The following is a 22950-nucleotide window of genomic DNA, read 5'->3' as shown; positions in this document are numbered from 1 at the left end:
GCCTCGAAGCAAACTCCAGAGTCCACATTAGATCCCTTTTCGGACACGTCAGGGAGAGCCCTGGTACCGAGCCACTTGGGCCCCTTCCGGAACCAGAAGACCCCAGAAAGGAGTCCCCTGGCCGGGGTGCCCTAAAAAGGAAGGAACTTACCGGATGCTTCCTTTTTTCTTCGATGAACTGCTGTAAATGAGGAGGAGGAATCCACGTGAACACCTCCACCCACCGGACAAGCCAGCCGACACTGGAGTGCACGGACGGAGAGGGAGTCGTAGTAGAAGCAAGAGTCCCACCGGTGTTCCGGGTCTAAGCGCTCCAGACAGAGAGAATGGGGATTCTCCCTCGCAAAACGGCATTCACACGAAGAACAGTACACGAATCTCAGATGCTCCGGCATAGACGGAAGAAAGAAGACCATGCAACCGGAGCAGGAATATGAAGGAGAAGGGAACAAAAAGAAAAGATTCCCTAAGATGCAAGTGCATCCGACCTCGACCGCGCAGAGAAAAGGACTGAAGGGCGATGTGCGGGGCGCATATCAGGAAGGCAGGGCTGTGGTCACGTGCAGTGACCCCGCGTAAAAATAAAAGGAGAAAAATGTTGTTGATGCATAAAAAAGTGCTCCGATCGAATGTTCCGAAAGGTATGGAGGAAAGGGGACGGCACGTAGGAGTATGTTCACATGGGTATTCACTGCACAGCGAGCATGGCAGGAGGCTACTGATGTGGAACTTGGGGCTGCAGATTAGGCAGGCCTCATGAAGACCAAACTACTACTGTTGGAATCATAAGCAATAACCATCTCCTGCCACACTCTCACTGCCTGGATTGTGTGGGTGTGCAATACACATTTACCTAGTGAGTGGGTAATTAAGAAGAACCTGGGGCTGAAAACTAGGCAAGCCTGCAAAAACAGGGAAAATTGCTGCTCCAATTAGCAGCAAAAGCACCCATCAGTGAACCTTCATTTACTGTGCCAGCCTAACAAAGCAGCACTGCACAATCACTGCACCACTTGGAGTTGCAGAACACCAGGAGCAGCAGCACTTACTGGTGTGGTACTTAATCTCTGCAGCAACCACCGTATCCAACTGGGCCTCCCGTTCCTGCATCCAAGTAGGGCGTAACTGGACTGTTAGCATTAGCTTAACACGTGCACGTTATTTTCTACAATGAAATAAGTTCCAATTAGCTTTTATGTACACTTAAGGTTTAGGTTTGCTTTCAGCCTAAGAGACCCTGCTTGAATTGACAGCAAGAGCTGCCAGGAGATACGTTTGACTCCCCAGCCCACTGGTGCAATAAACATATACCTATGAGACAACTCTGTGTGTTAATGAATACATTTCAAGCATAATTGGTCCTTTATAATGGATAAAAGAACTATAGTTTGCATCTTGTGTGGAACTGTAATTTCATTTCGGGGACGCAAAGTACTAGCAATTCATTTATCCGTGCATTGATGCATAGATCAATACATGCGAGCTGCTTTTAGCTCCTACTTTTCAATCATTATTTCAATCCCTGTTCCATACTCATTAATTGCCAATATAAGTGACCAATTTGCCCATGTTTGTGTCCCGATGAGAAGCTATCTTCTGTTCCAACTGGAGCGGAGACCCTGTGCAGGAGAAGCACTGTGCTGAAGACCAAGAAAACTTTTTTGAGGGCACCCAGCATTGCCAATAAACAAGTCCCAGTGAAATCCTGCCTCTCTTGCAACTATCCAAGAAGACCCTCATCGATGCTTCAATCCCTCGACTGGTGAGACCAGCCAGTACCCGAAATCTGCATTAGAAGTCTGCTGTCACAAGCTTATGGGATCACACTGTGGGCTAACATCTTTGCAAAAATACCTTTCCGATTTGAAGATAGGGACTCTGTAGGTCGTCGACTCATGGCCTAAGACCATTCCCGCTGCATGAAAGGGGGCATTCCTGAAGCAGAGTCTTCTTTGCTGCCACATGTCTTGCATGCCGCCGCTGATCCGGATGAACTTCTCTGCCGCCTGTCTCTACCTTGAACTGGGCATCTCTCCTTATCGTGCAACCTGCTGTGACTACTGTACTGAAGTGCCTGGCCCGTTTTGTCTGATCCGCCCCATCCGATAGCGGAACTGTCATCTAGCTGGAAGCAATCACGAAGCAGCAAGCCGCTGGTCCTGCAGCCCCTGAGTCCCCTGCAACCGAACCTACAGCAGAAGTAAGTGGCCTCAGCAACGGAGTACCCTAAGGGTGGTCACTCTGAAGATCAGAGTTTGGAGCGTAAGTCTGCATGCCTATTTTATTGACCACCCCCCAACCCCCGCCTCTCTCACCTGCCTTAGGGATTGTATGGAAGCAAAGGCCACTCCCTACCTCTCCCCTTCATTGTTATATTTGGCAGAGTTCCGGCCACCCATGTGTGGTGGGATTGGGAGAGGATGCCTAAAAGGTTTCTACTTAGCTTTTAAACTGCCAAAGCTCTTAATTCTGAATCTGTGTCCAACCTGTTTGAGATTACCAGATGTGTACATATATGTGATGCTAAAGCGTTTAGCAATTGCTTGACTTTTACTTTACCTGCTTAGAGTTCAGGCCTAATAAATTAGTATATTTTGTACCTATGTGATGCTGCTCTTATTTGAGTGTTGTGTGTTGGGATAACTGTACTACTACAGCACCCATATGGCTCCCAAAGTCTGCCTGACTGCTCAGTCTGCAGTACCTTGATAGAGTTTGGTTAACTCCAAGTGCCAATTACCATGGCCATCAGCTAGGATGGCCTCTCAGAATCCTCCCACATGGACCTGTTCAGAAGATCCATCGTAACACTAACTGGGGACAGCACAATGCACGTTTTATTACATGCAAAAACATCTTAGACACCAGCAGAGCAAACACCTCACAAAGACAGAACAGGTACAGCATCGGCAGAAGCAACAGAATGATACCCCAGACAAATAGCATAGCAGGTACAATACAGCATAAGTGCAAAAATCCCCCATACACATACATTTCACAAGTGCAGTAGCCACACACTGTATTACAACCCTGCTGAAAAGGATAAGAAGGTAACTTTAACTCTATGGAATTCAATCCATGGGCTGCATGAAGAGAACTGGCAAAGGTTTCAATTAATTACAAATCGCAACAGGTTTCATGTTAAGTCGACACCTGCAGACTGGCCACTGGACTGAATCCACAAACTTATTTCACAAAAGCCATCAAAACAAGACACCAGAGGTATTAACTTACTAACCAACCTGGGTTGGGTCTGACCCAGAGGCATAAACAGTGAAAGGATGGTTAACCCTGTGCCAACCCGTTCAGCCATCCAAGTTCCATCCAGGAAGCAGGAAAAGAGCAAGGAGTAGTAAGCAAGAGACAGTGAAGAAACTGTCCATTCCAAAAAGTGAGACCACAATTAGGAGCATGCTCAGGTCATGACAAATCAGAGGGAGGAACAGATATTTGTAGGCCAGCATGCAGCATAACATGACCACACGCAACAGCTTCCAGACACTGCCAGGCTGGTTAGAACAACTCCCACATATCAGTCATAATTCAGCACAAAGCGTGGCCTATACGGTCTACTAATTCTCAAAGTAGAACTAGGCTGACATCAAAGCTGAACTAGGAAAAAAAGAAACAAGAGGCATTCGGCAAGGGAGTGTGTGCCTACAAACGTCAAGGAGTTACCAGGCTCCAAACACACATAAGAGGGACAGTAAGAAGTAAACAATGGGGGCACTGAGGCAGTTGAGGATTTGAAAGTTATTTCCCCACATGCAGTGTCAGATGCGAGGGTAAGGGGTGCATCCAAAAGGGACGTTGCTGTGAGGCGACAGGTTCTTTATTTACATGTTAATAAAAAGAGCGGAATGAAAAAGAGAGAGGGGGCATGGCATAGAAGTGTCAAGCCCTTTCATTAGATGCATAATAAGAGACAAATGAAGCGACCGCGAGGCAGGGGACATTTCATAGACCAGAACAGGCTCTGCCCTCACATACAGGGAGGAGAAAGAGAAACAGAAGGAAATTGATGCTTAGGGCAAAGTTGCCTGGCTCTGCCCCTGCAATAAGCATTGTATGTTAAGTAAGGAGAAAGGGAGAAAACGGCCATGGATATGCCAGGCCTAAGTTGCATGAACTGGGAGTTGAGTGGAGCAATGGCAATGTGTCACAGAGCTGCCAGTCTCTGACCTCATGTGTACATTGAAAAAAGATGAGAGTGCATGGAAAGGAAGGCCAAGAATGGACGGGGAATCACACTTACAGGTACATCAGTCATGCTCTGAAGCAATAAACCACTTTTGGGAAAACAAAACACATCTCACCTCAAAGTAATTATTGGCTTTAGTTAACGGGCGAGGAGCAACGTAGCAGCCAACTTCTCCAGAGTTCCCGTGGTAGCTGGAGATGGGGAGAAGGGTCATGTTACTGTTTTTTACTTCACAAGTTATTTAATAGTACTCTGCATCCTAAACTTATCACAACAATTCCTAACAGAAAAAGGTATGGGTCTGTAGTAAAGCTGACCTAAGGTAGCTAGGTGACCACAGAAATCAAGTCTTTGGGAGCTGCATTACTCCAAAGCAAAGCAGATCGTACGAGACGACACCCGCTAAAACTGGGACAAGGACAACTTTGCCTCTTCATCACTTGTTAACATTCAATGACTGCTTGCCTACAAAAGCAATCTGGCTAACAGCACAGAGGAAAATCTAACTTATGGTTGGTGGGTTTGCCACGATAAGAGGGAAGATTGATATTCTAAATAATCACCAGATTCTATGGCTTGCAGGTATGACACATATGATATGTTTTAATGGTTGACTGTAACGTGCAATACGAAGTGGACTGTCTATAGGTGTGGTCTGCAGGAGGAGATTAATAGAGGATAGAATTGGTTGGAAAAAAGAAGTCCGAAAGACACATACAAGGACTTGACAGTAGTGTACAAGAGTAAAATATTGTGCCACACAACCATACCCCCACTTTCTGACAGCTGAAAGGCGGTCCCTAAGGAATACATGTACCAACTAATCCAAATTTTGAATAAAAGAGTCAGTGAAAAAGAGAGCTTTAAAAGAAATATGCGGATGTCCACCAGGTCTAAAGTTCCTTAAGTATTAGTGGAGTTTTGGGGGCCGGGAGGCAGAAGTGAAAGTGCTTCTTAAGGTAAGAAATGTATTAAAACCCATGGGGTCAGTCAGGCTTCCCAAGAATGACACCTCTATTTTAAATCATATCGGCCACTCTGATGGCCGCATTAAATTGAATCGGCTACTGGTAGTGGGCCTGAGTGAGGTTGCCTCCCAACATTGCTCGATGTATTCAATCATATCAACTACTGAGATAGCAATATAACATATGAGACTGCGTAAAAGGTATTAGTCACTGCGGCTGGCCGGGAAAGAGGTTGCCACCCTTGGTGTAGCCGAAATTAAATCTGACTGCCTGCTAAGGTTCGGCAAGAGTGTGAATGCATTATGTCTGTTGGACTGGCTAGAAGTGAGGCTGCCTTCCCATTTTCGGTCATCGTGTTTATTTCAAACCATTTATTTAACCAAAGAGCATGTTCCTCATGCTGCAGGGCCATTGACTAGTAATCATGCTGTGCTGTTTTGGTAGATGTGAGATTGAGAACTCTATCACTTGGAGTGCAAAAGGTATCCTTTTTCTGTACCAATAATAAGAGATTAAGCAAGTTTAACAAGTAGCAAGGGATAAGGACTGGCTTAGTGCAGCGATGGCCGCAGACAGGCTGTAAATGTTAAAGCTTTATAGTATAACTTATCAATGATTGGCTGTGGGAGTCTTTGGTAGAACAGTATTCTTACACATTCCCTCCCGCCAATCTCCCTGCTACCTCAGTGTGTCACCATCGATGGCGATATGTTTGAATCTCTCCTGGTATCGGATAGCTCGCACCTCCCGGATCTCTCGAATCCGTCGCCTCCAATTTAGGAACCTATAGTGAAGATTTAAATCATCCATGGCCTCTCTTCAGGTCAATCTGCGAATGACAAGAATGTAGACATTCAGAATAGAGAGAAAGGGAACATTAACAGGCATGCATTTCATTTATAGAGCCTTTCAAAGTGTCCTTGCTCAGAGGCTAATCTCCTTCATGTTCCCATTTTGACCGTAACTCATGTGTTAAACTACATTTATTTCCCCGAAAAGGTTTTACTGGTCACGATGGAACCACCACCACCATCCTTTCAAGAGGTGCCCATCAAAATGCTTGATCCCAATTAGCACACAATAACATAAGATGTATCCCAAATTTGTACACTACAAAAACACATTTCAACCCCAATTCCACCAGAGGAAACCACTCCTGGTAATCCCATACCTCCAGACAACCATGCAGAAGACGGCACTTTATAAATAATGGAGGGCACCCGTTTCTTAATTTCTCTGCCTTGGCATAGGAAGAACGGCTGTCTCCACACCATACTTTGTTCCTCCCAATGTGAAAATAAAATACATGGGATCAAAGTGGATTACACTGGCGAGTCTTGTGTGTAATTTGGAGGGGGGCAAGGCACTTCTTGAAAATCATAATGAGGTTTCAGTAGGGTTCTTTGGATAGAGTGTACCCATTCAATACATTCTAGTAGAATGGTAAGGCCCTTGACCAGGGGGCAAAAATTCAAGATGCAAGCTACACACCAGCCATTCAATAGTCACTTACTACCTCAATTCTATACATACACACAGCACAAAATTTCTTCACAAGTGATGGCTAGTGCAAATTTTGCACCCTGCCCTAGAGCATATCCTTTAGTGCTCAAACTCAGGTAATAAAAACTAGTAGCAGGAGTCAAAACTCATTTGCCACCTCATATTGTCCACATGCACACAGCATAATATTTCTTACTGTCCCCGAATGAAATATCACTCTCCACATTTTGAGACCTGCCAGTTGAATTCAGAAAACATCTACCAGATCGTTATTTAAAATGAGTCAGAATCCATGAAAAAACGACCTTCAGCTGAGGTAATTGGACGAATGAGGGGACACTGACTGACTGGCTAGCCAATGCCCCAATTGCATTTCTCTACGCCTGGATTTTGTAGACAGCTGCCATGTTGCCCAATTTATCCCAGGAGCGACCCCTGGATTTTGAAAGTGTTAGGTCTTTTGTGAAAAATAGCCCAGCAACACCTACTTAGCTAGGTTTCAGTAGGGCTGGTGGAGACAGTAGAATGTATCCCAGTACCAAGCCCCAGCGGAGGAAGTGCACTTCTATGAACAACCAGCGAGGCCCGGCACTTGGAAAACGATCCTCAATATTATGTTCTATTAACTCTTGCAGACTGGCTATTGGTACGCTACATGCCAGAACTATTATGCTCAGTGTCCCTCCTTTTAAGAAAAGTATATAATGGGAGGAAGATGGATCTATTTTTTAAAGAAATGTTTTTCTTAACTGTATTTTGACCTCCAAATCTGCATACCAATCTGGAACAATCTTTCCCACCCTCGATTTTATATAATCGTGTTCTTACATAAATACTTCTCTCAGAGGTCTGAATCCTATCCAAAATCCTCAAGAGGCAAAGGACTATCAGTTTTAAAGGGGCAAAAGGAAACCATTGCACCTTTCAAATAGGCCCTTAATACACCACCAGCACAAGTCACACCACTCAACTAACACCACACACATCCCATATACCACAATTGTAAACCCATAGGGCCTCATTACTAGTTTGGCGGTGCGGTAAACAAGTGGCAGAAATTCTGGTACCATCACTTTTTTGGGTGGTAACAGAATTACTGCTACTTTTACCTCACTGCCAAATTTCGAGTACACTGATAAAGTGGTCGGTTCAACTACAGAAAATGCGGCGTAATTACGCCTCATGGTAAACCAGCCCAAATCACCATGCAGTCCTATGGAAAATGGGGACTTGCGCCACCTTGCCACCACTAGTAATTGGAGACATTTCACCAAAATGCCAGGGATAGCGGAAGTGATGGCACACAACCTTTCACCATGTGACAAAACAGAAGTGGCATCATATAACATTGTCCTCATTACACTAAGATACATATGGTTACGATCACTGTAATATGATACACATTTCATACAAGAGCGGATCACCATATGTAGCCTTAATATCAGTGGGCCTGATTCACAGAAAGGTTTCCTATGGCGTTGTGCCATTATAAAACACTTCCATGAATCAGGCCCAGTGTGTATAGGCCCATTTTACCAAATTACTGTGACTGTAAGCAGACGTCCACAGCCAAATGATGCCATGCAACGGAAAGAAAATACATGTGGCTTTTGCATGAAATGAAAGAAGGCACGTCTACAAATTCAACCCTTAGAAACTGAGCCAGAAATAAAGTGTGATTACAACCAAGAGAAGCATGCAGCGCTTAATTCGCAAAGAAAGAAGTCTCAGGGCCCTCATGCACGCCTGTGACGCATTGGGCGGCAACTCCCACAACTGTTGCCACCACCCGTGGCCGGACCCCACAGTAAGTAGCAACTGGTTCCGACTCATTGGGGACGAAGGATGTCTGACTATAGAAGATATGTGATTTACAAATACCAATCAACATAACATACTAGTTGTGTCCTGAAACAAAACACATCGGCTCCCGAAGGATGAAATGCTTTGCCAGATCATCCAAGAAACAAAATCGTGACCTGCAGCCATAGACTATTTACAACAAGACCGACTAGGCCCATACCTATATCGGCAGATTGCTGGAGAAGCAGCATTTTATTGTGGTTTATTTTCAATTTAACGGTTGTAATTTTTTTTAATATAAAGCCAATTATGTTTCTCTGTGTCTGGCTGATCCACAACATTGCATGTAATTTTGAGATGTTAGCAGTCGTTCAACTTTGACAACTAAAGTCTTTGATGGCCAAACGTGTATATATGCTTGGTATTTACAAAAGATGTAATGTTGGGGTGAGTTTCTTTTATATAAAAAAAAGGATTTTCTTTTTTAAAAGAAATGAATATCAAACCAAGTGTGTTTTAGGTATTTAGTGATCCAGTCATACAACTCTCATAGACATATATGACGGATCTAAAGCTCTTTGTTATTTCTTATCTTCCCAAAATGCTCTTTTCTTTAATATGCAAAACAACCAAAACCGCATTGGTTTTATTGGTGCCACTTGACATTATCTGTGGAGTTCTTTCTAATCAAGCCAAACATACACAGTGTTGAGCAATCACTTTTATGATCAAATACATGACATGCATTTTTCCCTTCAGAAACAAAGGTTAAAAATAATGCATCATTTAACAATGTTAAACACATGCCTATGTTTAAGTCAAACACAGAGTTCCAAGAGGTGGCACTAAAATGATGTTCAGAAGCAATCTCTATTTCCCTCCCCAGTACCACATTTCAGAGGTCTGTGGCCGCTCAAAAGGCGCAAGTATGAAATAGATCATAGAGAAGTGAATATGGCGAAGAGTAAATATGAATGCGCATGTGCATCAAGAAACCTGTGTAAGGCTACCCAAAGCCATAGAAAGAGGGTAAGAACAGAAACTTTGTGCCAAAGATACACACTGTTTGACAGCTGTAAAGGTTTCACACCGTAAAGATATCCACTCAGCCATCTTTACAGAAGCTGCTCAGTGTTAAGCAGGCAAATTGCATCTTTGCCTGGTTTATCATGTGTGTTTGATGACATTCTGCAGCACGCTCAGTACTACTAGGAGAGCCCACTGCAAAGTATGTCACAAAATGCATAACTGATCTAATCTTCACATTCATTAAATTTTAAATACAAGGCAGGCCTTTTACTGTGAAACAGTACTTCAAACGACAGCAGAACCTCTATATATATACCCACAAATCTCAAAATGTTCCTATGTATTGTACAGTCCAACCAACTCTAAGGTCATTTAAAATGTTTGTTAACTCTGTAAACGCAAGCTGGCAAGACCCAGAGCCTATCCCATACCCACAAAGGTAATATTGTGCTGGAATGCCCAATCCATTGCTCAATTTCACTCTTGTAGTGTTGGGTACTTTGAACAATTGCACACACAGCAATGTGCCACTTCTTCTGTTATAAAAGGTGCCTGCATTGTGCAGCTATGAGGAATTCTGGTGCTTCCCACAAATGAATGTTCATAGCTGTCCTTCTCCATTACTCCACTGTGAGAATGCACAGCCAAAGATTCTAAGAACCATCTCCAACTGTCTTTACTCTACTGAGGTGTATATGCCCAGGCAAAGTTTACAAACTTCACTTGTGATTTTGCCATATTCTAATGGCTTTCCAGCCCAAGGGACTGGAGGTACTTTGGCTGCAGCAGGTAGCTTGCCTTATTTCCATGTTTCCCCTGCTAACACAACAACTGCAACCATGAGAAAGGGTTTGAGGTCTTTTTATTTAACATTTTTATAATATGTGCCTGTACCACTTGCATGTAATTCATATGTAAACGTTACCATTTGGCAAGACCGGAGGTAGAAATGTAGTTATGTTGCATTAATATTACAGACCATTCTATCCCACGGAGTGATAGACAATTTTTGAGAGAAAAAAGATATTAGATTTGAAACCAAAATTCCTCATTCCAACATTCTCTCACTTGTGTGGAGTAGGCAGACAGCTTATGATCTATTTGCTTCCTCTAAAAGATTGTTTTCGGACTTAACCGAAAGTAGACAATTAGCCGTAACAATTAACTCTAGGGCACTTAACCGTAGAACACACTGTGCCTTCTCCAAATCTTGGGCAGCAGAGATCTCAAACCACTCTTTCAACTAACATAACATAGAAGATGACAGGCTTGAATTAATGGAGAGGAAGCAATAACTTTCTAATCCCAGCATCCTTAAAAATGCCCTTATACTTTTATGATGCAAAAATGGGGGACAAACTGGGGGTCAAGCAGCGCAGTTTGGACAACCCAGACAGAGTTTGTTGAAGGGGCGGAATCTGGTGAAGGTGCAGAGTCTGGCAGAGCTGGAGAAAGTTTGGTGGGCGGGGTACTGCACTTATTTGGGTCTAGGGCAGTAGAAAGCCTAAATACGACACTGCCTGCAGCTTACACACAAATCTTGGCAACAGATGAAACCATCAACTAAGGTACCTTACAAATTACCTTTAAATAATCTATTCTTTGGGTTTATCTATCAAAGGATAGGTGACAAAAATAAGGATGCCACATGAAAAATGTAATTCAGGAGAGGAAGGTCAAGTCAAATACAACTAGCATTCGCAATGTCAACATTTTAGGCTTTTGTGTAGGCATGGGAAAGGCATTTGCCAGGTAATGCTGCAGTGGTATTAACTGGCTATTGATGGTAGCAGGTGCAAAATGGTGATAATACCTGGGCAGCTAATAGCAGTACCTGGCAAATGACTAATACTTATACACAAGCCAAAACTGTTGGCATTGCCAAAACTTACTTTTAACAGCACTTCAGTAAAGGACAAGTAAAGTGCTTACAATGGAGTGGCTGAAGACAGTCCTGGTTAAGACATTTTTATTACGCATGTGTGAGTGCGTGGGGAGTGCAGACAGCTTCTGCGATATCGACACCGAATTGGCTGAAAGCAGCAAAGTAAAAAGTCCTGTCCCCCACCCTTTGAACTTTCATGAATGGGGGAAAGGGTTGCGCGCATTTATGCACGTGCGTGGGGAGTGCTGTGCAGACAAGCAGCCGGAGAACGGGAAGGTGGCAATTGCCATCGGCACTTAAGGCGAGTGTCATCTTTTGCTGCAACTCCGTCCTCGCAGAGCATGCTATCAAGGGCCTTCGGTGGACCTAGTGTGTGACTTTATTGCCTCATCAAGTTCCCACATTGTACTACTGTAATCTTACGATTATGCCATGCTAACATGAAAAATAGTAGATGAACAAGTTATTTACCCTATTTGGTAACGTTCTTTCGATGGGATGTTCCTCTGACGTATTCCACATCTTTGACAGGTAATGAGCACAGCTGTGCTGCTTTGGAAATTTTTTCTCGGCAAAGGCGTCCTGTGTCAATGATGTCGATACGTTGTCCCTCGAGGGCCTCCGTCGAGGGTCGACGTCACCGAATGTTATGTATAGGACGCACGGCGCCCGTAGCCTCAGTTGTAGTTTTTTCCCATAACGTGTGGCACCAATCTCCTGCCAGTATGACTGCAGAAAGCCTTGCGGAAACGTAAGCTGCAATCGCATAAGAAATTGTGTCGAGGGGCAGGCTGGGAGGGTGCGAGGTGGAATACGTCGGAGGAACATCCCATCGAAAGAAAGTTACCAGATAGGGTAAGTAACTTTTTCTTCCGATGGAATGTTCCTCCAACGTATTCCACATCTATGACAGACTCCCAAAGCAGTACCAACGTATGGAGGTGGGAAAAGAATTTACAAATTTAGAATTTTAGAATGCCCAATCAAATTGCTGAATACAGGACTGCCTTACCAAAGGCCAAATCCTGCCCATGGATGGAGTCCAAGGAATAGTGTCTCACAAAAGTATGGACAGAGGCCCATGTGGCTGCTTCGCAAATATTGTGAATCGGGTACGCCCCTCTGTAGAGCAGTGGAGGCCGCCATACCCCTAGTAAAGTGAGCCCGTAAGCCTACTTTAGAGTCCTTTCCCGCCAACCGGTAAATGCAGGATGTCATGAGGCTGAGCAACCTCAAGAACTCGAACGCCGGGAGACTCAGGGCATGTTGAAACTTGTCCACCATCTGCAGAATGTGATGAGCCCTCACCTGGGGAGGTGAACACAACCCCAGGAAAGTGTCGAGCACTGCTCCGATGTATTGGAGCCGCTAGGTAGGTGTCAAATGGGACTTCTTTAAATTGAGGCAGAAGCCCAGCTTGTGAAGGGAGTGGCAGGTGACGGACAGATGATCCAGGGCTTCATCACAATTGTCGGAATAGAGATCACTAAAGATCTACCTACCCAAACTAGGTGTTTTCATACATCTCTGTAAAATGCACAAAGCGGATGCTTTGACCAAAATCCTGAAGTATGCTTAGAAAACGCTGATTAATTTGTATATCTGTGTCCTGTCTTTTAGCCAGACCATCATTATATTGGTTTTACAGAGTATGAATTAAAAATTGTTTTTTTGTAAATACCTATGTTTATGTGATCAATGCAGCTAAGTGAAAATAAGACTCACTTGGAGGAATTTAAACTCTGCAACAAAAACGGCCAGGCTTTTTCTTTTCGTTCATGTAAAATTAAAGAACCATGGGGAAAGGGGCCTACCCGTCATTATCAATGGACCAGCAGCAATGAAATTCTCCCAAGAAGGAGGAATCAAAGAATCCTGTGACATGCAAACCAGGATTTTTAAACTATAAAAAGCAAAACCTGACGTGGGGGGGCGGGCGGGTGACCAAAGCAAATTTATCGGATGTTTCACCCACAGAACTCCAGTGACAGTTGGAGAGACACTTACTTCAGGAAATACCTGTTCTGGCTGGGGTGGTAAGTCCCACTCCAGCTGGATGTCGCACGTCCCAGGTAACAACCCCGTAATAAATTTGATGCTGCTGGATGCGTCAAGCTTCCCTATTCTGCAGACTGGTTGGCAGGAAAGCAGGGATTTCAAAGAAGGCAATCATTGACTAAAGCATGACAAAAAGGTCTGAGCCCTTGTTGCACCCACTCAAACAAACTCTGGTCACAGGCGAGTCCCAGGAGACAGATGCTGTGGGGAATGACGCAGCCCTCCCATATGTTGAAAAGATACTTCCAATTAACAATAAAAGACTATTTTCGTTTTAGGCATGTTGCGCAGCCATCAGACTGAGGATTGATTTCAATTTTATGCCATTTTTTCATGTCATTTCCAGGCAGTTTTAGGGGTATAAAATGCATCTACTTGTGACTTTGGGAACAGTAATGGCCAGTTAGATTAGGTTTCGGGCTGATCTGAACATGTGACAAGTATGAGAGTTGATGAACAGGTGGAAAATGAAATTAGCAACTTGCTTTATAACTTACCTATTCATAGCTGTTGTACATTTTATGAAAACGACAAAAACGTGACACATGGCCATGATACATCATATGGATTTGGCGGTCAGCTTATCTAATTCCCCATGATCAGCTCAAACAGAATATATGTTTTATATGGCAGTGGCTAGCACAATTATGAAGTTATGATACATAACTAGTTTTTGCCAAAAAGATGTAAGGAGAACAAAAGCATGATGACAAACGGAAAAAGACAGATGGTACTCTCCTCCCCTGAACCAATCCTGACTGGGGGCAGAGAGAGGGAGGGTAACTGTCCAATCCTAGCAGCAGGGATAATTACAGGGTACTGCCCCTAGATTGTAAAATTAGTGATGCCATTTCTGCTATATAAAAGGGGGACTCTACTAGTACTCAGGACACAAAATAACAGGGAGACAGAAACAGAGGACGGAGAGAAGGCTGCTGAACCTTACCATCTTTGAGAGTGGAGTGACCAGACCCCCTGCCCTTTCTTTCCAGTGCCCCCTGAGATGCAGCTGGCTTTCCTAAATCTTAAACAAAGGCTTGCTATGCAAGTAGCAATAACCCCAGCCCTAAATTGCATAAGCCCTTCATTTTTGTAGCAGTGAATCCAATATTTCCCCATTGAAAACCCCAATTGCCGTGTAGCTCAGTCATCTCCCCATAGAAGAGTCTCTTGTTTGCATGTGTATGTTAACATATCCCCATTAAGAAAACCCTGCATTTGTCTGTGTAAATCCTTAGTATTTATGTAAGTAAATCAATTAATTCCCCCAATTGAATTTCACGGATCGGGAATGTTGACATTTATTTAATTGTTATAGTCATTATAGCGTTGCCCCAAAAGAAGTATTCCCATTGTGAGATGAAAACCGAATTTGTCTGTGTATTGTGTGCATTACCAAACAAATCCCTATTTGCATCTGTCCGTTTAAACTCCAAATTGTTTCATTAGGGTGTGAAATCCTTTTTGCCTAGAAGTCTACCTGCTATATGCCTCTGTCCTTGTCACTGAAAAACAATTTTCCTATTGTAAGCTAAACCCTACTCTTTATCAGTTTCCACTAAAGTCTTGGGAGGATAGCTCAGCGGCAACGTGATTGCCTTGGAAGCAAAGCGACAGAAAGCACCACAGGTTGGATCCCCGGGTCTGCGCTTAGAAACCTCTGAGTTATAAATGCCCTATTATATCATATCACTGCAAGATGGAAATATATTAACAGAATGATTACAACACATGACTCCAAGCAATTCTGGCATATGATTTGCATGCATCGAGATGAAGCCACTGCCAGTCAAGTCTGTAGTATCACAGAAAAGGCTTGGGAAGTGTTAGTTGAGACCCGACTTTGGTTTATTAAAGCAGTCACGTGACATGAGCCAGTGATCCCTATGTCTGGCTCCAGAGTCTGGAAATATATAAAAAATGCGGATAGCATCTCCCTTATCAAAAAAGCCAAATCCTCTAGAACCGTGGGTCTGGACGGACTGTGTAACATTGTTATTAAAAAGTACCCTGTCCTCTGGTCAACTTTATTTAAAGAGCAATTCCTATAGCCAGTCCCCTCCTCTTGGCAAGAATCTGTATGGGTCCCTATTTATAAGAGGGCCCCAAGTATACTCCCAGATAGTATCGCTTACTAGCAATGTTGACTGAGTGGGTATCTGATAAGAATTTACTACGCCCCCAACAGACGGGCTTTGGAATGGCTCACTGTACATGGGTTTTATTAACATTGATATCTGACACCTACTTGTATCCTGGTACGGCTCTTTACATACGTTTCGTAGATTACAGCTCTGCGTTTGACACCCTCAATCGGTCTAAATTGTGGGAGAAACTGACAGCAGGCGGGCATAGACCCCTCGCTTTTATACTTATATAAACACACTAAGGTGCAGACACATTTATCACAGGACAATGGACTGGCACAATACTTTAACACCAATCTAAGACTCAAACAGGGCTGTGTCTTGGCCCCATCATTTTATAACTTATATGTAGCAGATTTTGTTCAGGCTCTTGATACAGTTAATAGCCATTTCCTGCATTTTGGAAAGATTGATATACCATGTTTAACTTACGCAGATACTGTGATACTAGATAGGACCACAACGAGACTACAACGGTCATTAAATTCCCTAAATGAATATGCAGGAAAAAATGGTCCACAAATTAACTCATTGAAAAAAAAAATTAGGAATGTGGGGAATAAGTCTCAGCGAGCCCCCTATTTTCAATGGAAATTGGGTGATGTGGGTCTAGAATTAACTAATGCCTATAAGTATTTAGGCATTTTTATAAATGCTTCCCCTACCCATATGCAATATACCAATTCCATATCGACCAAGGCATGGCTAAAATGGTTAGCCATCAATAAGGTCATCGATCAATATGGGGGCAATTCAATCGAAGCTAAGGTAAAGCTATACAGGATTTCCATTGTACCAGGAATTCTGTATGCATTAGAAACCCTGCCCGAAACAGCAGCCTTTTGGTTGGATAAATTGGTATCTAACTTGTGGTCCCTTTTTGTACTCCCTTAATTGGTGCCAGTGGAGGCCATAAGGCTCGGGCTTGGATTGCTATCTCTGGTCACATTATGGAAAGAGGCAGTTTGCAAAATCTGGGTCAAGATCAAATAGGGCACCCTTAAAATGGAACTCTGTTATGCCACACATTAGAACATTCCAGGAGATATTCACGCAGTAACTGGTAAGAAAATATGGAGAAATTGGTAAACAGTCATTGCCTAAATATAGGCCTGATTACTCGTCGGATGTCTCAGTATTTTTAAGCAAACCTGCGCAGAAGACTAAGGAATATGATAGAATTCAATCTCTCCACCATCAGTTTAAACTACGAAAGTATGCCATTTATTCTCAGGAGGGCAGATTTTTGGAAGCCCCTCGTCCTACTTGTTGAAGTTGCGATTGCATTCGCGGATACATTTTATAACTCATCTACGTTTTGATATATTGCCAGTCTTCTCTAACACTGGTGCCTGGAAGGGCATATTTAGGGATGAACTAATATGTTGATTATGCAAAACACTGACCTAGACATCACATCACATACTTACAAGATGCTCAGCTTTGGACTATTTATATACTAAGGGATACCAAAGCTTCAGTATCATAAATCAATTTTGGTCAGATATCTATGGGGCGGAATCAATGGTAGTCTCATCGGAAGCTTATCATATATGGCGAAAGATTAAAGACAATCTGGAGGGCAGCACCATCTCTACAACTGTGCTAAGGCATGATTCATAATTAACATCATTGTTCCAGAAGGCAGGAAAGTTCTTTAACTTGGTTATGTTGAAGGATGGTATCATACAGGTATTGTGAGGATTTCGTCATCTCTATAATGCTCCATTGTCGAATTTCCCTCTTTGCTTTTAATGATCCATCTGTAATTGTGACTAGTTTTTATTGAAATATGTTGTTTTATCTTTTAAAATGTAATCTGTCATTATGATAAGTTTTTTTTATTTAAATTAAGTACATATAGTTTATGCAGCTTGTATGACATAATGCACATTTTTAACTTTCTACATTTTTAATTGGTGTAAAAGGTTGATTATTCTTAACCGCACACACTAAATAAAGCACAAAAATAATTACACCAGAAGCGTGTTTACAACTCCAATTAACTCATTACCTCTCAGAAGACTGCTTTAAAAAACACTGGAAAGCACTTTGAGTGCAAAGTCTGATGGTAAGGCTTGATTAAGCAAGCTCAAAGAGTTCCCATGAGGTGTTTTTTTGGGCAGGAACTGGGTGGAAGTGGCCAAAGGGATTAGGATGGCCAGGGGCAGTGAATTTGTGGCCAACTAACCAAACAACACCTACAAATTTTGAGTCCCTCATCATATGCCACTTCTCCCCATCTGTACTCTAATGGACTTGTTTCAGTTTATAGGAGGCGCTAAAGCCCAAACTAGAAATTGATAGGTAAAAGGCTTTGAATAAATCACAACCATCAACATACGAGCAGGGGGCGTGGCCAGCTACGGAACGATGCGGACGTGAGCCCTCGAGCTCCCGGGCCCGCTACATACATCCTGCTTAAATCACCTGCCATCCATGTCGAACGACAATTATTAATCAGACCCTCGGCGAGGGGAACGCTGCTGCAAATTTTCGGGAGACAACCGTAGCGAAAAGTGCAACAGCGAGGCGACCGAAGGACAGAGATCTCCCTGAAGTGTCCCGAGGAAGCGTTTCCAAGATGGCGCCATGCTACGTGCCGATGTAAACCTGCCTATGCAGCAAAGATATGAGATTGTGAACGGACGCCGGCTAAAGGGGACGAGAGGTGCGGGGAGCAGGCCTGGGACGTCCCCCGGCACGGGGCGGTTGTAGGTGGACAGTAACATACGGCGAAGCGCAGAGCGGGGCTGCGCGGGGGTTGTCCGGGAGAGGAGGGCCGCCTCGCCTCCGTCCCGACATCCATCCCGCTGAGAGGAGTGGCGCGCTTCCCGCTCATCTGCCAGACGATCGGGGAAGAGAAAGTGTCACGCCTGAAGAAGACGCATACGAGGACATTCCCGGTTGAAGGGGCAGCGATCACGGACGAAACTCCCTCGAACACCCAGCACGCGGCACACGGCTGCGCCACCGCATGAGAGTAAGTGAGGAGCCTGCACAAGGAAGGGCTGGAGGCGCCTCAAACCAAGACTTATCCCCGTGCCAAGCCTTAACTGGCCCCCAGCACACAGCCGCCCAAATCAAAAGGTAAAGGTGTTTATCGGACGCCGGACACATTGGCAGCACGTTACGCAGAAACTCCTGTGTAAAGACCTCTGGCATGGGAAAAAAAAAATCCAGAAAAACCGGTACTCAAAGCAAAATTGACCAATTCACCACTGCCGCAGCGAATGCGCCGGTGGAGCAAGACTGCAGCGAAACAATGGAGGAGGAAAGAGGAGCAATCTCTCTGAAGGACATTATGGCGGCGATCGCCGATTCCCGTGCCTCCATGGAACAGAAAATCGATGGAATAAGCGTGGATGTCTCGCTCATACGTAACGACCTTCAAAAGTTGACGTCCCACACCAGTGAGGCCGAGCAGCCCGCGGAGGACGGACTGAGGAACTTGGAGCAGCAACTGCATAGAACCACAGCCCGCCTGAAGGTACTGGAAGCAAGAGTAGACGAAGGAGAGGGCAGATCGAGACAGAACAATGTACGCATTCTAGGCTTGCCTGAGAAGGCCGAAGCTGACTGCATGGAACTGTTCCTGGAGCAATGGCTCATCGATCTGTTCGATAAAAAGAGTTTCTCCAAATTCTTCTCGATAGAACGATCTCACCGAGTGCCCACTGGACGTCCCCGCCTGGGTCCCTGCCGCGCACGGTGGTGGCAAGGTTCCTAAATTACAGGGACCGGGACGCATTGCTGCAAATGGCACGCACGAGGGGCTCGATAACCCACAATGGGTCCAGGATTGCTTTATTTCCGGACTATACAAGAGAAGTGCAAAATGCGAGGCAATCATTTGAGCAAATAAAAAAACAGCTGCGCTCTCTGAATGTCAAATATGGCTAATCTTTCCAGCCCAACTGAAAATTTTCCATAAAGGGACGACGGTCCACTTCACTGACCCTAAAGAGGCATGGAGGTGGGCAGAACTACACATAGATGGCGACTGGAGACCGAATCGAAGAAACAGACCCCCGCACCCTGGGAATCCTCCGGCCACATACCCCCCCGGACCATCCACCGAACCGTGATGACATTATGTCACCACTTGAGGGGGAGGGCTGAGACGGGAGACAAGGCAGCAGCTATCACCCAAGTGGCGGGCCCCACGACGGTGGATCGGCATCCAACGGAAACAATGCAGCAAGGTATTTGACACGGATGAGGAAATATATAGCGGCCGCTTTGGCACCCCCCTAGTTACTTGGGAACAGTTGTAGAAGTTGTAGGGGTTGTTAATTGTCGTCTGAGCAAACCGTTGGCGAGCTCGGACTGATGTTCGGGCGACACATCCTTCATGTTGGGGCGGAGTATGGGGAGGGGGTAGGGGAGTTTGAAGTTGCATCAGAAGTTGCTTGTTTAGTTCTCGGTTTTAAAATGGCCCGTGGCTCCACTCGGGCACAAAAGTTACAGCACACTTCAGGTCGGATCTGGCTCCCATCAGAGAGACAAGGTTCACTACCACAGGACACACACAGCACAACCCGTCACACCCAATGCCCAGCTGATATGATGGAATCCAACAATAGGAATAACACCAAGTCCATTAAGATTATAACCTGGAATCTAAACGGGCTGGGCAGTAGCATTAAGAGGCGCCCTGTTTTACAACAACTAAATCGACATGCGCCAGACACAGCTTTCCCAACGGAAACCCACTTAGCGGGCACGAACTGCAACCTCTTCAAGCGAACAAATTACTGCATAGCATTGCATTCAGGCTTTTCCATGGGGGCCTGGGGAGTTCTGATCCTAATACACAGGCGATTGCCTTTTAAACTGTTATCCGTTGCACAGGACATGGGAGGCAGATATGTACATATAACCGGGACTCTCTGGGAGCACACCATATCCATGTTAGTCATTTACGCACCACCGACCTTATTTGCCTCCCTAATTGACGACTTAACACCTGTAATTACTGCAGATCCCTCGAATTTGGTGATAGTGGGGGGAGACTTCAATGAGGTAATGAACCTGGAGCTTGATCGCACACAAGTCTGCGCGAGAAACCCCTCCACGTGTACCAAATTAGCCACATTTACGGACGCCATGGGACTGAAAGATGTGTGGAAGCACCTACACCCTGGCACGAGGGAATACTCATTCCTATCTGGGGCACATGCCTCATTATCAAGGCTTAACTATTTCTTTCTGCCAACATCCGAAATACAGCTAGTAAGTGCAGCGCAGTTCCTACCCAGAGGCATATCAGACCACTCCCCACTCATGATAGAAATTAACACCGATAGACCGACCCCCCCCCCCCACCTACCTGGCGGCTGAACGGTTACTACCTGGGTTTCCCAGAGCTGTTGGAGCATGTACAAAAAACTATAGAATCGTACTTTGAAGTGAATGAACACTCTGTAGGCAACCCAACAACCGTATGGGAAGTATATAAACCGGTATTAAGGGGGGGAACTTATCTCCTGGATCGTGGCCCATAAGAAAAGACAAGCTAAATCAATCCAGGAAGCGGAATTGCAAGTGCAGAGGGCAGAGGCTGCTCATATATCCCAAGGCCAACCAGAATCTCTCCGGGCATTGCAACTAGCACAAAAACAACTACAGAACGTCGCCCTAGATAACGCCAAAACAGGCACACACAGCAATGCGGGCCAGAGTGTACGAAACTGGGGATAAAGCGGGCAAAATGCTGGCATGGCTGGAGAAGCGAGATGAAGGGCTCAGACATGTCAGAGCGATTAGGACACAGGGGGCACACACTGTTAACAGCGGACCGGGACATCGCGGAGGGGTTCGCCTCCTGTTATAGGGAGCTCTACAAAGCACCGACCTCCCCCATTGATACCACAATCCTAGCGGGAGTTACGCTTCCCTCTCTAACACCCGAGCAAACTGCCCTCCTAGACACTAACATCACGGAGGACGAGCTGTCCGCAGCCATGGCGGACCTCCAACCCGGGAAAACCCCGGGACCCAACGGCTTCCCGGTACATGTGTGGAAAAAAATAGGCACAAACATAATTACACCACATTTACAGAAAATCTATGAAACTTCCCACAGTGAGGGATTCCTCCCACGAGACCTAAGACAAGCCACTATAGTGGTAATACCCAAAGCAGACAAACCCCCGGATAGATGCAGTTCATATAGACCGATTTCTCTCATCAACACCGAAACCAAAATCCTAGCGAAAACACTAGCTAACCGACTCCACCCAATTATATCCTCCTTGATTCACCCAGATCAATGTGGATTCATGCCACAAAGATCCATGCGCATGAACATACATCGTTTACATCCGGCGATAGAAAACGCGCCCACCATTCAGGGCCCATTAGCCCTGTTGGCGGTACCTTTTGAAAAGGCGTTCGATTCGGTGAACTGGGAAGCGATCTGGGAGATAATGCAAAGAATGGGATTCGGGCCCCAATTCATGAGCTGGGTCAAACTACTGTATAAAGCACCAATAGCAGTTACAAAGGTAAACGGTTATATATCAAACCCCTTTGAAATGGGAAAAGGAACCAGACAAGGATGCCCACTGTCAGCCATGATATTCGCAATAGCAATCAAGCCACTTGCGATAATATTGAGAGGCAATGAGGCATGGAAGGGCTTCCGCTGGTCAGAAAGCTGGGAAGACAAAGTGTCCTTATATGCGGATGACTTGCTTGTATACCTGCACGATCCAGTAAGATCCTGTCCCATAGTGACCGGATTGCTACAGAAATTACGGCGCCTTCAGCGGCTTGCAGGTTAACTGGGCTTAGTCCATCCTGTTCCCACAATGCCCCTATCAGGTTGAAAGGGAGCAGTTCAAGTAATTGGGTATACTCGTCACAAATAATCTCAATGATTATGTCCCCAGAAACTTACACCCAGTGATGACAAGACTCGCGGAAGACTCCCAACACTGGGCATCCCTCCCCCTAACGCTACTAGGCAGAGCAGCGCTCTTTAAAATGATGTCCCTACCCCGACTCCTATATATATTACAAGATGCCCCACTTCACGTCCCCCCAAACGTATTCGGGAAAATAGATCAATCAATCCGGAAGTTGCTGTGGAATGATGCCCCCCCCCCCACCGCATAGCACTTGCCACACTCCAAAGATCCATTTGGGAGGGCGGAATAGGGGTTCCCCGAATACAGACATACTATTGGGCCAGCCAATTGACAATTGTGAATGACCAATTGCACGGGGACAAATCCGCGCCGCATAACCGTTCATTAGAAGCTGGCACTCCTGAAAACCCGGTCATGCAATATCTTTATAGGAAAAGGGCCCGACCAAACACCTCCAATTTGCGGACACATATAACCCAAA

General features: G+C 44.9%; 1 protein-coding gene across 2 annotated transcripts in view; it reads right to left on the bottom strand.

Annotated features, from left to right (window-relative positions):
- SPRYD3 (SPRY domain containing 3) overlaps positions 1-22950 on the bottom strand; it is a 450311-nt gene that overhangs the window by 370218 nt on the left and 57143 nt on the right. Inside the window, exons 1-3 of one of the 2 annotated variants that reach the window (XM_069653344.1) lie at positions 5852-5875; positions 4317-4392; positions 3239-3291 (exon numbers count right to left, since the gene is read on the bottom strand). In XM_069653344.1, the coding sequence (XP_069509445.1) occupies positions 3239-3268 (30 nt within the window). In that variant the 5' untranslated portion in view covers positions 3269-3291; positions 4317-4392; positions 5852-5875. Of the gene's footprint in view, positions 1-3238; positions 3292-4316; positions 4393-5851; positions 5999-22950 lie in introns of those variants that run through there. The other variant, XM_069653343.1, reaches the window with a different exon arrangement.

This window comes from Ambystoma mexicanum, chromosome 3q (genome assembly GCF_040938575.1).
Source record: "Ambystoma mexicanum isolate Mex_15411 chromosome 3q, UKY_AmexF1_1, whole genome shotgun sequence".
Lineage (NCBI taxonomy): Eukaryota > Metazoa > Chordata > Amphibia > Caudata > Ambystomatidae > Ambystoma > Ambystoma mexicanum.
The sequence above is the reverse complement of the archived record's forward strand: the minus strand, read 5'-3'. Positions and strand labels throughout refer to the sequence as shown.